General features: G+C 35.3%; 2 protein-coding genes and 1 long non-coding RNA gene across 5 annotated transcripts in view; 1 reads left to right on the top strand and 2 right to left on the bottom strand.

Moving 5' to 3' along the window:
* LOC137246102 (uncharacterized) overlaps nt 1-6,808 on the bottom strand; it is a 48,049-nt gene extending 41,241 nt beyond the window's left edge. The window contains exon 1 of the mRNA XM_067777196.1: nt 6,769-6,808. Within this exon, the coding sequence (XP_067633297.1) occupies nt 6,769-6,808 (40 nt within the window). The remainder of the gene's footprint in view (nt 1-6,768) is intronic.
* Nucleotides 1-16,869, bottom strand: part of Sesn (Sestrin) — a 516,933-nt gene that overhangs the window by 308,399 nt on the left and 191,665 nt on the right. The gene's annotated exons all lie outside the window — the stretch shown is intronic.
* On the top strand, nt 10,892-12,422 carry LOC137245160 (uncharacterized). Its single transcript, XR_010951260.1, has 3 exons — nt 10,892-11,021; nt 11,712-11,777; nt 12,003-12,422. It is a non-coding gene; the product is annotated as an uncharacterized lncRNA (long non-coding RNA).

Here is a 16,869-nt window from a genome sequence, read left to right as displayed (position 1 = left end):
AAAAGCCCGGGCCCGGGGGTAATGACCCCCTCTCGTCGGGCCTTGTTCCTGCTCATTCATCTCAGATCGCTATTTAAAATGAAGGAAATTGGACTATAACCACGCCCACTTTTTCGATATCGAAAATTTCGAAAAATCGAAAAAGTGCAATAATTTATTACCAAAAACGGATAAAGCGATTAAACTTGGTAGGTGAGTTAAACTTATGATGCAGAATAGAAAATTAGGAAAATGTTGGACAATGGGCGTGTAACCGCTCACTTCTAAAAGAAGGTAATTTAAAAGTTTTGCAAGCTGTAATTTAGCATTCGTTGAAGATATCGTGAAGAAATTTGGCAGGAACGTTACTCCTGTTACTATATGTGTGATAAATAAAAATTAGCAAATTTTAACAAAGAATTGAATATCTACACAGTATATAAGTAAATTATGTCAACATTTAACTCCAGTAATGATATGGTACAACAAAATACAAAAATAAAAGAATTTGTAAAAATGGGCGTGGCGCCCCCTTTTCATTTAATTTGTCTAGAATACTTTTAATGCCATAAGTTGAACAAAAATTTACCAATCCTAGTGAATTTTGGTAAGGGCATAGCTTCTATGACGATAACTGTTTTCTGTGAAAATGGGTGAAATCGGTTGAAGCCACGCCCATTTTTTATACACAGTCGACCGTCTGTCCTTCCGTTCGGCCGCTAACACGATAACTTGAGCAAAAATCGATATATCTTTAGTAAACTTAGTTCACGTAGTTATTTGTACTCACTTTATCATGGTATTAAAAATGGGCGAAATCCGACTATGACCACGCCCACTTTTTCGATATCGAAAATTTCTAAAAAATGAAAAAATTCATTAATTCTATACCAAAAACGAAAAACGGGATGAAAAATGGTGATTGGATTGGTTTTTTGACGCAAAATATAACTTTAGAAAAAGCTTTGTAAAATGCGTGTGACAGCTACCACATTAAGCAGAAGAAAATGAAAAAGTTCTGCAGGGCGAAATCAAAAGCCCTTGAAATCATGGCAGGAATACTGTTCGTGGTATTACATATATAAATAAACTAGCGAATTAGATGTTCTGGGTCACCGTGGTCCACGATATCTCGAAAACGCCTTCACATATACAACTAAGGGCCACTCCCTTTTAAATACCTCATTATACCTTTAATGAAAATGAAATGGTATATTAATTTCGTCACGAAACCCCAATTTGTAAGTCCTTAAAGGAAAATAGATAGACCCATCATTAATAAAAAAAAATAAATGTAAGGCGCGATAACCTCCGAAGAGATCTAAGGCCGAGCTTCTCTTCCAATTTGCGTCGTGCTCCTCTTGATTTTCCCTACAAATTGGCCGGACGGGACCTACATGTTTTATGCCGACTCCGAACGGCATCTGCAAGGCAAATGAGTTTTCACTGAGAGCTTTTCATGGCAGAAATACACCCGGAGCGCTTGCCAGACTGCCGAGGGGCGACCCCGTTTAGAAAAATTTTCTTCTAATTGAAAAACCATATTTCTAAAATTTTGATGTTGCTTTGCCCGGGGTTTGAACCCAGAGCATACGGTGTGGTAGGCGGAGCACGCTACCATCACACCACGGCGACCCATCATTAAGTATACCGAAATAATCAGGATGAAGAGCTGGGTTGATTTAGCCATGTCCGTCTGTCCGTCTGTCTGTTTGTATGCAAACTAGTCCCTCAATTATTGAGATATCTTGATAAAATTTGGTGAGCGGGTGTATTTGGGTGTCCGATTAGACATTTGTCGGAACCGGCCGGATCGGACCACTATAGCATATATCCTCCATACAACCGATTTTTCAGAAAAAGAGGATTTTTGTCATATCTTACTCAATTTAACAGATTGAAGCTTCAAACTTCACCATATAATTTCGTATATTGCACATATTGTTGCCTGAAAAAATTGATGAGATCGGTCGTATATATAGTTATATCCCCCACAACCAATTGTTCAGATAAGAAACTTTTCGTAATTACTGCCCTATTTTGAGAGCTAGAGGCTTCAAATTTCACCAAATGCTTACGTGTATAGCATATATTGATGTCTGAAAAATCATAGAGATCGGTGGTATATATATTATATACTTCATATAAACTGTCATTTTTGCCCCTTCTTTACGGCTAGAAGCTTCAAAATTCATCAAATTTCATCAAATAGTTACGTTTACGTCATATATTTTTGAAATACGTGATTCGTAGTCATAGTTTTTACATGCAGACCACAAAAAACGTGAAGATTTGCATCCTCACACAAAGTACCTACCTGTTATTTATTTTATATTTATCTTAAAAATCGTTTAGGTATGTAGATCTATTCACTATATATTTCTTATCTTATACATCCGATTATTCGGAGATTACGAACGGGATAAGATTATTGTTCAGCCCCATTCATGAAAGGTATGAAGTCTTCGGCACAGCCGAAGACAGTCCCGTTCTTACTTATTAATACTTTTAATTTGATACCCATATCGTACAAACACATTCTTGAGTGACCTCTGGTCCATCTTTATGGCGTTATCCCAAAATACCGTCCACCTATAGAACTATGGCCCACTCCCTTTTAAAATACTCTTTAATACCTTCCATTTGATACCCATGTCATACAAACACATTCCAGGGTTACGCTAGGTTCACATGGTATATGGTGATTTTCCCTTATTTTGTCTCCAAATCTCTCAGCTTCCTTATTTCTTTTAAACACAGATTTTTCATAGACGAGTACTATAAATGGCAAAAGTAAAAAACTGGCAAAGCATAACGGATGCGACGTCTGATAAGTATCCTATCTGTCGTCTACCCCTAAAATAAACACAGCCAACTCCGCTGTCAGTTGCTGCCATAAGATTTGAAATCTTCAACCACTTAGCAACATCGCCGCTTTACTTCGCTTGGTTGTTGTTGTGTAATTTTGACTGTTTGAAAGCTCCACGGGACTCCTCAAGACTTAGAAAAAGATAACACTGGCGAACTTTTTTAAACGGCCGTTGTGAACGAATTTTGTAATTAAAATTTAAGTAAGTTGCCGATAAGCTACAAGCTTGAAACTTCGAATATAGTTCAGAACCCGTTGACAATGCCATAATAAGAAAAAAACTCCGATAGGTGGCGCATGGATCGAAATATTTCAAAAATTCGTATTTGTGGTCGGATTTGTTTCATATTTGGAACACATAATACATACAAGAATAGAAGGCGACCAATGAAAAAAATCGCCGACAGGTGGCGCAAGGATCGAGATATTCATAAAAATCGTATTTGTTGTTCAATTTGGCTCATATTTGGAAGAAATATTACATACAGTCCAGTAGATATTTTGGAGTTCGAGAAGGGAACACTGAGTCGAGTAAAGTCTTTGGAATGATTATTTATTTAGGAGTTAGATTGTAACAATTTGCCAGGAAAGAGTCCTTGCAATAATTAAAAAAAATGTTTAAGTTAAATGGTTTTATTGAAAACAATACTTACATAAAGAATAATAATACTAAAAGCTAGAAAATAATTAGGTAGGTCCTAGGTATCATCAATCTAGGGCGTTCATCAGACAATTAAATATAAGCGTTGGGCGCGTGAAATTTCTATTGATAGCCATATATAAGACCAACATAACCTTAATAAGATTATGCTACGCCTCACATTTTTAGACATTTCACGTTCCCAATGCTTTTATTTAATTGTCTGATCAACGCCCTAGGCTGGTGAGGAGTGTGGTGACTAGTACCTAGGACCTACCTAATTATTTTCTAGCTTTTAGTATTATTATTACTCCATGTAAGTATTTTTTTCAATAAAATCGTTTAACTTAAACATTTTTTTTATTATTTTATTTTATGCCAATGTCCATATTAATTTTGTTCAAGGCTCTTTAAAGCAGTTATCTTTAAAATAAAAAGAACAAAGAGTAGCTGATATGATGTGTGTCCGCTATAAATAGTTCCCCTGTACTTGCATTGCATTTTTGTAAATTTAGTATAGAAATGTTATCTATCAGTTTGTTTACAACTTTTGCAAGATTTAAAAATGAATTATAAATAAAATTGTTGAGCAATGACGTAAATTCATTGGCGCGTGTAAAACTAAGCCAAGCCCGAACATAAAGGTGAATCTGCCATAGAAATTTCATATTGATATTGGGCGATGTATGCAAAATAAGCAACCTGATACATTTTGCATCACTTAGGCTGGGAAGGTGCAAAGGAGGTAGTGTTGGGTATGGGCGCAAAGGCTAGTTGGCCAGGGTATGTCAAGTGCAGAGAGCAACGCACCAAATACGTGCACGCGACGATATTAGATGACATGACAAGGGCACGATTTAACGGAATCTCAACTGACCTAACGTCCGGCACCTACCATATCACAGCAGTTTTCAACGTTCAGGTGTAGAGCATAAGATATCGGCAAGGCGGAAATGGCAAGAAGGTCTAAACAGTGATTGGGGGCATTACAATCTACACAGACTGCTCGAAATGGGAAAAGGGAACTGGAATTGTACTCAAAGCATCTGCAGTTAAACCAATTGTACCGATTTCCTGACTCATGAAGTGTATTCCAAGCGAAAGTCTATGTCATAGAGAGAACAGCCAGACTGCTCCAGAATAGTACGATCGCAGACATCAAAATACCGATATTCGTCGACAGCCAGGCGTTAGAATCCAACGTTATCAAATCCGATATCGTGTGGAGGTGCCAAGCCTCACTGGCGTCTATAAGGCACCTGAATGTCTCCCTTTGCTGCGTGCCAGGGCACAGCGATATTGAAGGGAATGAATTTGCAAATAAGATGCCCAAGAAAGGTTTCGAAACGGACATAAACGAAGCGGGCAGCTCTGTACGACCACCGCTGGGTTTTTTTGAGGTAAATCGAGGAATATGAGATTAGGGTAACAGACCTGCTGTGCATCAACCGAGATGATTGCGGGGTGTCAAGGTCCTTATGGCCACTGCAAACAAACCTGCAGTGACAGTACTTACGGGTGTCATCACAAGTGGCGCATACCAACAAGCTCACACTGCAAAGGCTATCTGGATGAGGAGGAAGAGGATTCGTTTCGTCACTTTCTCCGCCAACGTCCAGGATTATAAACAAGACGATTTAGATTTTTCGGCGCACGGATTTTCTACAGCCTACTTAAGTTCCAGCCGTCGTCCAGGTTGTAAACGAGACGACTTAGATTTTTTTGGCGCACGGATTTTCTACAGTCTGGCAAAAGTTGGAAAGGTGGATCTTTGACTCCTACTTAAGTTCATTAGATACACCCAGTGTTTCTTCAGGGACCACTAGGACCACTGGGAAGTAGTCTAGTTGGATGAATATGCCGCCACTCGACACTCATAATAGACAAAAATGTCTCCCAGCGGAAGTGTGGGAAATTCTCAGCTTCTAGCCTAACATAACCTAACCTTGCATATTGTTCTTGTTGTAGCGATAAGGACACTCTCCGAATGCTTTGGGTAGAGCTATCGATGTTGATGGTCCGTTGCCGGATATAGCTTAGCTACGTTTCGGTAACAAGCATCATTAATGTACTAGCCGGATCATCTCGGGAATGATTTAACATGCCCACATTGAACCTTCTAGGCTAAGTTACTGTTGAAAATTGAGAATGAGGATATGGCAGCAGCATTAAATCACTGAATAAGTCATTAATAAGGTTTGCTTTTGAACCTTCGACGTATTTTATGTGAGAATCTCTTTCTTGATTGGAGGACAGTGGCTAAACATTTAAAATACGCTCACGTCTAAATTAATTGTGCTGTTAGAGATGATGGTTCCTAAATAAGAACATGTTGAGAAATACGCGCTTTTTGTTGAACGAATCTGATGGTGTAACAATGTATGCATTTAGAAAAAGATTCTAATGCCATATTGTTTATTTTGATACCCTCCTAAAGGAAAACTTACCGCACTACACCGGAAAGCGGGATGATGCAATCGGAACCAATTGATTGTATGCCACGAAAATTCAACACAACGGAATGCAACGCATGACATGACAACCAACAGCTTATTGTTGCCAAGATTATGCGTCAATAGCAAATAAATAAGTAAATTTGGCACAAAAGTGGCTGCTGCAACAGTTGGTATTTTTGCAAATAAAATTTAGAAGGGAGTAAGAGCCTCCTGCGATTTACAACCAGATTGACTGAATTTTTGTATGTGTGCGTGTCGGGTATTTGACGCTTGCCCCGCGACTATCAAATAATAATCCATCAATCAACATTTGCATTGAGAAACCGTAGCGTTCGGACGTGAATATGCCGTCATCGGATGATGACTTTTTACTTGCAACTACAGCAGTTTTATTAAATAATAAAAAAATTAATAAAAATTTTATTAAATAATAATAAAAGCTTAATACTGTTTTCACACAGACGGCTTATTGTATAATAAAGGCAGTTTTCTACATTAAGACGCTTATTGAGCTCAATCTTCCCTACAAAATTCGAATCTATTATTATTTCATTAGTAGCTAATCGAATGCCTAATGAAGTCAAAAGCACATTGCAACTCTGTTGGCAGCGTTCCGCTTCCGTTTCCGCTTCTTAGTTTTCAAAGCAAATGTCATTGTCTGCATGGCGGAACGATACAAGGTGGCCGCATCGAACAGCTGATTATAACCTTTTTTATTTGATTTGATACATCAACTACCGGCGCAGTACGATTTTGACATTTGTCCATCGAATTTACAAGTACATGGACTTTTTTTTGTTGTAGGTATGTCACCACGCTCCCACCTTGTATCGTTCCGCCATGATTGTCTGTCTCATCCTTCATATTAATCGAGCCGTTACTTCTGTGTGAAAGCGAAAAATTTACGATTTCATTAGCAGGTGAAATGAGATCATTAAGTTTCTGTGTGAAAACAGTATAATACTGTTTTCACACAGACGGCTTATTGAATAATAAAGGCAGTTTTCTACATTAAGACGCTAATTGAGCTCAATCTTCCCTACAAAATTCGAATCTATAATTATTTCATTAGTAGCTAATCGAATGCCTAATGAAGTCAAAAGTACAATTCAACTCTGTTGGGAGCGTTCAGTTTCTTAGTTTTTGGAGTGTTCAGTGCTTAAAAATGTCATTTGTCAAAGTAAATGTCATTGTCTGCATGGCGGAACGATACAAGGTGGCCGCATCGAACAGCTGATTATAACCTTTTTTTATTTGATTTGATACATCAACTTCCGGCGCAGTACGATTTTGACATTTGTCCATCGAATTTACAAAAACAAAGTACATGGAATTCTTATTTATGTACGTATGTATGTCACCATGCTGCCACCTTACATCGTTCCGCCATGATTGTCTGTCATATAGCATTGTCATTTTATTCGCTTGACATTTCATCCTTCATACTAATCGAGCAGTTACTTCTGTGTGAAAGCACAAAATTTACGATTTCATTTGAAGGTGAAATGAGATCATTAAGTTTCTGTGTGAAAACAGTATTACATTCCATAAAGCTGCTAAACATTGATAATTTTCAATAAATTTTAATATGAATTGCTGTTCTTCCGCCAAGTGCGCGTTCATTTTGAATGTCGACAAAAACTAAATACAACACTGCTGGTTTGTCAATCACACCCCGCGACTATCAAATAAGCAAGCGTCAAATGAAAAAACCAAAAATTTTTGATTTTCATCAACGTGTAGCCGACAACAAATACGTGTGTCACGAAGCCACTCGACTGCACTAAACACACAAAATTCAGGCAATCTGGTTGTAAATCGCAGGAGGCTCTAAGAGTGTTGGGCGGCAGAGAATCTAGCTCGATTGTAGAGTGTATTGAAAGTAGTTTTTGAAGTGAATACTTCTATTCTTTATATGAGGGTGACTTAGAACGGATGATATGACAACTTCCCAGGTAGACTGGTGATGTGATTATTTAAAATTGGATGTTCTTTACTGTCGATCGCTAAACAACTGTTAAGCAACTGTTAACTACATATGTGATCTGTAATCATGAAACGACTCTATTGTGCGAAAATACCGTTGTTCACTTTTTGAGTGATTCTTATAGGAATTTTTTTCACAAATCGCATTTAAAGCCAAATTGGACCACAAATACGATTTTTTGAAATCAGCCCTATTCTGCATTTCGACTTGGATTGGAATTTTTTCGATTTGGCAATTTTGGTATTCTGTGTTCCAATCTCTTTCGATCCAACTTCGAATCGTTCGATTTTTTGTATTCTGCATTTCGATCGTAGTTCCGTTTTTCTAAGTTGCAAATTAGTTGGCGGAAAAATATTTTCTTTTTATTTTTTTATTAATTTATAACAGAATTTTAACAAAAATGTAAGTAAAACTTGTTAAGAAACGTATAAGGCTTGATGATGATTGTTTTTTATATGTTTCCAGGTCAAAAACAACATGTCGATGTCGAAGTCCTTGGACGTATTTGCCCCGCAAAAGTATCTAACAAATACTTGAAAGCATCCTTGTTAAGTCGAAAGTTTTTTTTTGAACCTAGATAAGAAAATATGTCATTAAACTTTACCACTTTTTAGTTCAATTTCTTACAATTCGTCACTCATCTCAAATAGATTACACAAATCTCGCAGTATTTGCCTTTCCATTCTCGCCTGGCCATTTTCGTATGCGTTGCTTTCCAACTCCACAAATAACGCCGCGGCTATTGATTCCATTATAATAGACGCCCATAATTTGTTTCTGTTCGTTGGGTCCAGTTATATGCCAAAGCAAGCTGCCGGCGTAGAGGAAGGTGAAGCGAAAACGTAAACAATCCTTGCGGAAAGAATAAATAAACCTTTATAAAGTAATTTAGGCCAGTGCAATGAAATTAGCATCCTTAAAATTCAGAAAATGTCAACTATATTCGTGCAGGAATCCGTTTTAACAAAACTCGGTGGCCACGGCAGGGAATTGGCCAAAAGAACGGCAAAAATACACTTACAATTATGAAAGCACTTCACTCAAAAAAATATAACACTGCGGCAATATATTCTATTGCTTTTTTTTTGTACAGAATGGCGTGGACAATAAAATATAAACGTTTTTCAGTGTTTTTTTACAAATTTTCTTTAATTTATTTTGTTCCAATGTTCACACATTCCGTACCAAAAGCTGATTTCGAAAAATCATTTGCTCTTCCTCTTCTCTTTACGATTCCGTCGTAATGCAGAATACCAAACTTCGATTAAAGCGGAGCGTAGAACGGGAACGTAATCGAAATGCAGAATAGGGGTGAATATTTCGATCCATGGACCACCTATCGGCGATTTTTTTCTTGTTATTGCATTGTCATCGGGTTCTGAACTATATTCCAAGTTCCAAGCTTGTCGTTTCATGACCAGGTCCCATATAAAAAAATCAGGTTTCCCCCATCAGCAACAATTCTTTTTGGGTAATATCACCATTCGCATTCGCTATGCATATATAGGTCATGCTACCCTTTATGCTTAAAGCTTCAATATGAGAGGAATGTAGCAAGAGTACACCACTACAGCAAAGTATGTGGGAATCAGCCTGATCAAAGGCGTGTATACCTACAATAACATGGCACAAATTTTCTTTTACGCTCTTCAATACTTTCACTATTGCTTTCTATTCGGCTGTAACTGAGCTTCTCTGCACAGCTGCTCCTATTTAGATTTTTAAGCTAATTTACTTAAAGGACTCAAAAGAATTTTCACTTCTAATGCGCGCGGAATAAACACAAAATCTGTTTTAAATTAACTTTTACCTAAGAATTGACATCTGTAGCTGTACTGATTAAAATGTTCAAAAACCAAGTAAATACATTTTATATGAATTGTTTTCATTGGCCATTCGACCATTTAGGATTCTCACATCTGTTCCAATTCTTTATTCGTTTTATTTGTTGTTCATAGTCTTGCGTGTGTACTTTTAATTTAAGCAAAATATTTTTAAAATTGTAATGCGCTTATGTATGTATTTATAAACTATTTTTATTTCGCCCAAAGTATTTCGAATTTTTATCAAAGTAAGCGATAGTAACGAAACACGCGATTCTTATTTTCTGATGCAGTCTCCTGACGCATGAAAAATACTTGCAAAAATTTTATTAAAATAAACAAAACAAAATGGGATACTATCATGTAAAATAAAATGAAAAAACGTAACGTAAAATAAAATAAGATAAAAGGAAAAGAAATAAAATCAAATAAAGTAAAATAAAATAAAAAAAAATAAAAATAGCTGTCGAATGCAATTTGAGCATATCTTGCTTATTAAATACATAAAATAATATAAAATAAAATAAAACATAATAAAATAATATAAAATAAAAAAATAAAAAAATAAAATAAAATAAAATAAAAACGTAAAGATAAAATCCAGCATTATCAGTGATTTGCACCAGATGGCGCAACACTTAATAAATATAGTTGGTAAAAAGGAATAGAAGTAGCAAATCTGCCAGTCAACCAAACCACGCTGTATAGCTAAATGGTTAGCGCAGCATGCCTAAAGCGTACCGATGATGAAGGCTCAGCACCCTTCGAAATGGATCTATCTGCGCAGCTATGGCAGGTTGTTTGAAAAATTTTCTACTTACTATTCCAAAAACAAAATACAATTTTAAAATTAAGAAAAATTAAAAAATAACAATAATTATCATTGGAAAAACATTATTGTTCTGCACTCTAAAACTTTTGTATGAAATTAAGATTGAAATGGGGGTAAATTCCGGTTGAAATAATTTTTTTGTGTAAAAATGCCCATTTTTTGTACGTATTCATGTTGAAAATCAAAAAATGGATGATATTACTATAAAAAAACCTGTAATATTTTGATTTACACCCGAAAAGTACGTAGTTTTATACAAGAATTGTGCAAAAGTATACATGCCTTATAATTTCACACAACAATGTGCAAATTTCGGTCACTTATTATCGTATTTTGCTTCAGGTAACTGTAAATTTTCATTTCCTGTAAAATCGTCGTGTTTGTCGTCTCGTGGCGGAAAAAAGTTAATAAGAATTAAAATATAAATATAAATAGGTGAATAAGTTATAAAATATATGTAAATATATATAAGCGATAAGCCTTAAAATATATGTAAATATACATAAGTGAATAAGCTTTACAAATATATTGGAAATGTTTGTGTGTAAAGTGTGTGCAAAGCAGTTCTACAAATTAAAGAGTTATCATTTGCATTTATACGCGCATAGGGAAATGAGTTCAAATTTGTTTGAATGTTTGTTTCCAAAATGCAATAAGAAGTTTTCAAGCTACAATGTCTATGCAGTCCACTTTTCAAAAAAGCATTCTGCTAAAGACGCCGTAATTGAAGGTGTCTCCAATGTGTACCCCAAACTCAATTGCTCGATGGCTTCTTGCGACTTTTTCGCTATAAGCATACATGAAGTATACTTACATATTTTAAAGCATTTTGCTTATAGCAAAAACGTCAACTGTCCAGTAATTTCTTGTTTGAAACCATTTAGTAATGTTTCCTCATTTCGATCACATTTTTTCCGGAAACATAGCCAAGAGAATGACTATTCGCTGGAAAAAGATGTGGGCGAAAATAATGAAATAGCGCTAAATACGATTACTTGCCAGGAGTTGCCAAATAGTCCTAGTTCTACCCGCGTTAATAGCTTTAACAATTTTTTTAATATTTATATCAACTTTCACTTTTTCAACTCTTTAGTAACTTTCTAATTATTTTATATATTATTTCAGTTTGGGACGACAATTGAAGAAGTTGAAAAAGAAAAAAAAGAGCCAACGCCCTGTATTTTTTTATAGGTGAATATTATAATATTATATATATGTTAAACGAACGTATTTTAACCCTTTCCAGGGCACTACCAGAAATCCTTAAAAATTAATTAAAAATTTTATTTTGTTTCGTTCATTTATGTTATTTATTTAGGAAAATATAAAATATTAATTTTATAATTTTGCATTAATAATTTTATTATTTTAATTTTAATTTTTATTTAATTTTTTATTCATTTCATTATTTTCTAGATACATATCCAGAAGATGTACCTCAAAACATATCATATATTTTTTTTTTTTTGAAAAGAAAATTACCTTTAAAGAAACAAATGGAGATTTACTTGACTTAGTTTTACAGCTACTTTGCTATTATTATATATTCAATTTAGAATATCCCAAAAATATTTCGCAAACGTGTTATTTTTCAAATTTTATCCGTCCCAAACACGTGGAAAAAAAACACATTAATAATATAGCAAAAATAATTACGCTTATGAGAAAAATCGATGCAACTGTAAATTAAATTTTAAAAAATATCTTAAAAATTCAAGAAATATATATACAGTATTAAAAAAATTTATGAAATTAATGCATTAATTAAAAAATTAAAGTTTTTTATTGCAGTTTTGTTCTTAGATGAATTTCATATCAAAACCGATACGCATTGAACCTAACCCCATCAGATTTTGATGTAATTATTAATATATTAATTAATTATTATTTAATAATTATTTAATAAATATTATTTATGAAATTTATGAATTAATATTACTTTGTAATTTTAGTTTTCTTCTATGTAAAAAATATCTTAATAACTTAATGAATAAACAAATGTGAATAAATAAATATTTAAGTTAAAATTTAATTAAAAAATATCTGGCCTTTTATTTACAAAGAATTTGGCCCTTACGGTTTAAAATCACGCTCTTAGGGTGTAAATATAAACAACTGGTGAGTACAATTTTAGGCATATATTGTCTAAAAAAGATGTGTAATATTACACATATATAGTGGTTAAAGTGTTGCCTACCATTTTGGTAGTAAATTTACGATTTTCGGTTTAGAGTGTGGCCTTGAGCTCGATTCGAACCTTGAATGATTTATCAATAGGCCGATAAAAACAAAAAAACAATTGTTAATAAACCATGAGCACTTGGGAATGTCAAACAAAGTAATTGACAATAAACAAAAAAATCCAGCATTATCAGTGATTTGCACCAGATGGCGAAACACTGAATAAATATAGTTGGTAAAAAGGAATAGAAGTAGCAAATTTGCCAGTCAAACAAACCACCGCTGTATAGCTAAATGGTTAGCGCAGCATGCCTAAAGCGTACTGATGATGAAGGCTTAGCACCCTTCGAAATGGATCTATGTGCGCAGCTATGGCAGGTTGTCTGAAAAATTTTCTACTTACTATTCCAAAAACAAAATACAATTTTTCAAATTTAGAAAAATTAAAAAATAACAATAATTATCATTGGAATGTCAAACAAAGTAATTAACAATAAACAAAACAAGTAAGGAAGGCTAAGTTCGGGTGTAACCGAACATTACATACTCAGTTGAGAGCTGTGGAGACAAAGTAAGGGAAAATCACCATGTTGTAAAAAGAACCTAGGGTAACCCTGGAATGTGTTTGTATGACATTTGTATCAAATGGAAGGTATTAAAGAGTATTTTAAGAGGAAGTGGGCCTCAGTTCTATAGGACGCCTTTTCGAGATATCGCCATAAAGATGAACCAGGGGTGACTCTAGAATTTATTTTGTACGATATGCGTATCAAATGAAAGGTATTAATGAGTATTTTAAAAGGGCGTGGGCCTAAGTTCTATAGATGGACGCCTTTTCGAGATATCGCCATAAAGATGGACCAGGGGTGACTCTAGAATTTGGTTGTACGATATGAGTATCAAATGAAAGGTGTTAATGAGTATTTTAAGAGGGCGTGGGCCTTAGTTCTATATGTGGACGCCTTTTCGAGATATCGCCATAAAGGTGGATCAGGGGTGACTCTAGAATTTGTTAGTACTATATGGGTATCAAATGAAAGGTGCTAATGAGTATTTTAAAAGGGAGTGGGCCTTAGTTCTATAGGTGGATGGCTTTTCGGGATATCGCCATAAACGTGGGCCAGGGGTGACTCTAGAATGCGTTTGTACAATATGGGTATCAAATGAAAGGTGTTAATGAGTATTTTAAAAGGACGTGGGCCTTAGTTCTATGGGTGGATGCCTTTTCGGGATATCACCATAAACGTGGACCAGGGGTGACTCTAGAATGCGTTTGTACAATATGGGTATCAAATGAAAGGTGTTAATGAGTATTTTAAAAGGGCGTGGGCCTTAGTTCTATAGGTGGACGCCTTTTCGAGATATCGCCATAAAGGTGGACCAGGGGTGACTCTAGAATTTGTTTGTACGATATGGGTATCAAATGAAAGGTGTTAACGAGTATTTTAAAAGGGCGTGGGCCTTAGTTCTTTAGGTGGACGCCTTTTCAAGATATCGCCATAAAGGTGGAGCAGGGGTGACTCTAGAATTTGTTTGTACGATATGGGTATCAAATGAAAGGTGTTAATGAGTATTTTAAAAGGGAGTGGGCCTTAGTTCTATAGGTGGATGCCTTTTCGGGATATCGCCATAAACGTCGACCAGGGGTGACTCTAGAATGCGTTTGTACAATATGGGTATCAAATGAAAGGTGTTAATGAGTATTTTAAAAGGGCGTGGGCCTTAGTTCTATAGGTGGATGCCTTTTCGGGATATCGCCATAAACGTGGACCAGGGATGACTCTAGAATGCATTTGTACAATATGGGTATCAAACGAAAGGTGTTAATGAGTATTTTAAAAGGGAGTGGGCCTTAGTTCTATGGGTGGACGCCTTTTCGTGATATCGCCATAAACGTGGACCTGGGGTGACTCTAGAATGCGTTTGTACAACATTGGTATCAAATGAAAGGTGTTAATGAGTATTTTAAAAGAGCGTGGGCCTTAGTTCTATAGGTGGACGCCTTTTCGAAATATCGCCATAAAGGTGGACCAGGGGTGACTCTAGAATTTGTTTGTACGATATGAGTATCAAATGAAAGGTGTTAATGAGTATTTTAAAAGGGCGTGGGCCTTAGTTCTATAGGTGGACGCCTTTTCAAGATATCGCCATAAAGGTGGACCAGGAGTGACTCTAGAATTTGTTTGTACGATATGGGTATCAAATGAAAGGTGTTAATAAGTATTTTAAAAGGGAGTGGGCCTTAGTTCTATAGGTGGATGCCTTTTCGAGATATCGCCATAAAGGTGGACCAGGGGTGACTCTAGAATTTGTTTGTACGATATGGGTATCAAATGAAAGGTGTTAATAAGTATTTTAAAAGGGAGTGGGCCTTAGTTCTATAGGTGGATGCCTTTTCGAGATATCGCCATAAAGGTGGGCCAGTGGTGACTCTAGAATTTTTTTGTACGATATGGGTATCAAATGAAAGGTGTTAATGAGTATTTTAAAATGAAATGGCCCTTAGTTGTATATGTGAAGGCGTTTTCGAAATATTGACCAGGGTGATCCAGAACATCATCTGTCGGGAACCGCTAATTTATTTATATATGTAATACCACGAAGAGTATTCCTTCCAAGATTCCAAGGGCTTTTGATTTCGCCCTGCAAAACTTTTTCATTTTCTTCTACTTAATATGGCAGGTGTCACACCCATTTTACCAAGTTTTTTTCTAAAGTTATATTTTGCGTCAATAGACCAATACAATTACCATGTTGCATCCCTTTTTTCGTATTTGGTATATAATTATGGCATTTTTTTCATTTTTCGTAATTTTCGATATCGAAAAAGTGGGCGTGGTCATAGTCGGATTTCGGCCATTGTTTTCAGCAATACAAAGAGAGTTCAGATAAGTACGTGAACTGAGGTTAGTAAAGATATATCGATTTTTGCTCAAGTTATCGTGTTAACGGCCGAGGCTTCAACCGATTTCGCCCTTTTTCACAGAAAACAGTTATCGTCCTAGAATCTAAGCCTCTACCAAATTTCACAAGGATTGGTAAATTTTTGTTCGACTTATGGCATTAAAAGTATCCTAGACAAATTAAATGAAAAAGGCCGGAGCCACGCCCATTTTGAAATTTTCTTTTATTTTTGTATTTTGTTGCAACATATCATTACTGGAGTTGAATGTTGACATATTTTACTTATATACTGTAAAGATATTAACTTTTCTTTTAAAATATGAATTTAAAAAAAAATTTTTTTAAAAAGTGGGCGTGGTCGTTCTCCGATTTTGCTAATTTTTATTAAGCAGACATATAGTAATAAGAGTAACGTTCCTGCCAAATTTCATAATGATATCTTCAACGACTGCCAAATTACAGCTTGCAAAACTTCTAAATTACCTTCTTTTAAAAGTGGGCGGTGCCACGCCCATTGTCCAAAATTTTACTAGTTTTCTATTCTGCGTCATAAGTTCAACTCACATACCAAGTTACATCGCTTAATCCGTATTTGGTAATGAATTATCGCACTTTTTCGATTTTTCGAAATTTTCGATATCGAAAAAGTGGGCGTGGTTATTGTCCGATATCGTTCATTTTAAATAGCGATCTGAGATGAGTACCCAGGAACCTACACACCAAATTTCATTAAGATACCTCAAAATTTACTCAAGTTATCGTGTTAACGGACAGACGGACGGACGGACGGACATGGCTCAATCGAATTTTTTTTCGATACTGATGATTTTGATATATGGAAGTCTATATCTATCTCGATTCCTTTATACCTGTACAACCAACCGTTATCCAATCAAACTTAATATACTCTGTGAGCTCTGCTCAACATGCCTAAAGCGTACTGATGATGAAGGCTTAGCACCCTTCGAAATGGATCTATCTGCGCAGCTATGGCAGGTTGTCAGAAAAATTTTCTACTTACTATTCCAAAAACAAAATACAATTTTTCAAATTTAGAAAAATTAAAAAATAACAACAATTATCATTGGAAAAAAAATATTGTTCTGGCCTTGAGCTCGATTCGAACCTTGTAAAGATAAAATAAAAAAAGAACTGAAATAAAATAAGGTAAAACAAAAAAAAAACTATTGAAAGCAAT

This window comes from Eurosta solidaginis, chromosome 3, assembly GCF_040869045.1.
Source record: "Eurosta solidaginis isolate ZX-2024a chromosome 3, ASM4086904v1, whole genome shotgun sequence".
Classification (NCBI taxonomy): Eukaryota; Metazoa; Arthropoda; class Insecta; order Diptera; family Tephritidae; genus Eurosta; species Eurosta solidaginis.
Note: the sequence above shows the minus strand (reverse complement) of the source record. Positions and strands in the feature narration are given on the sequence as shown.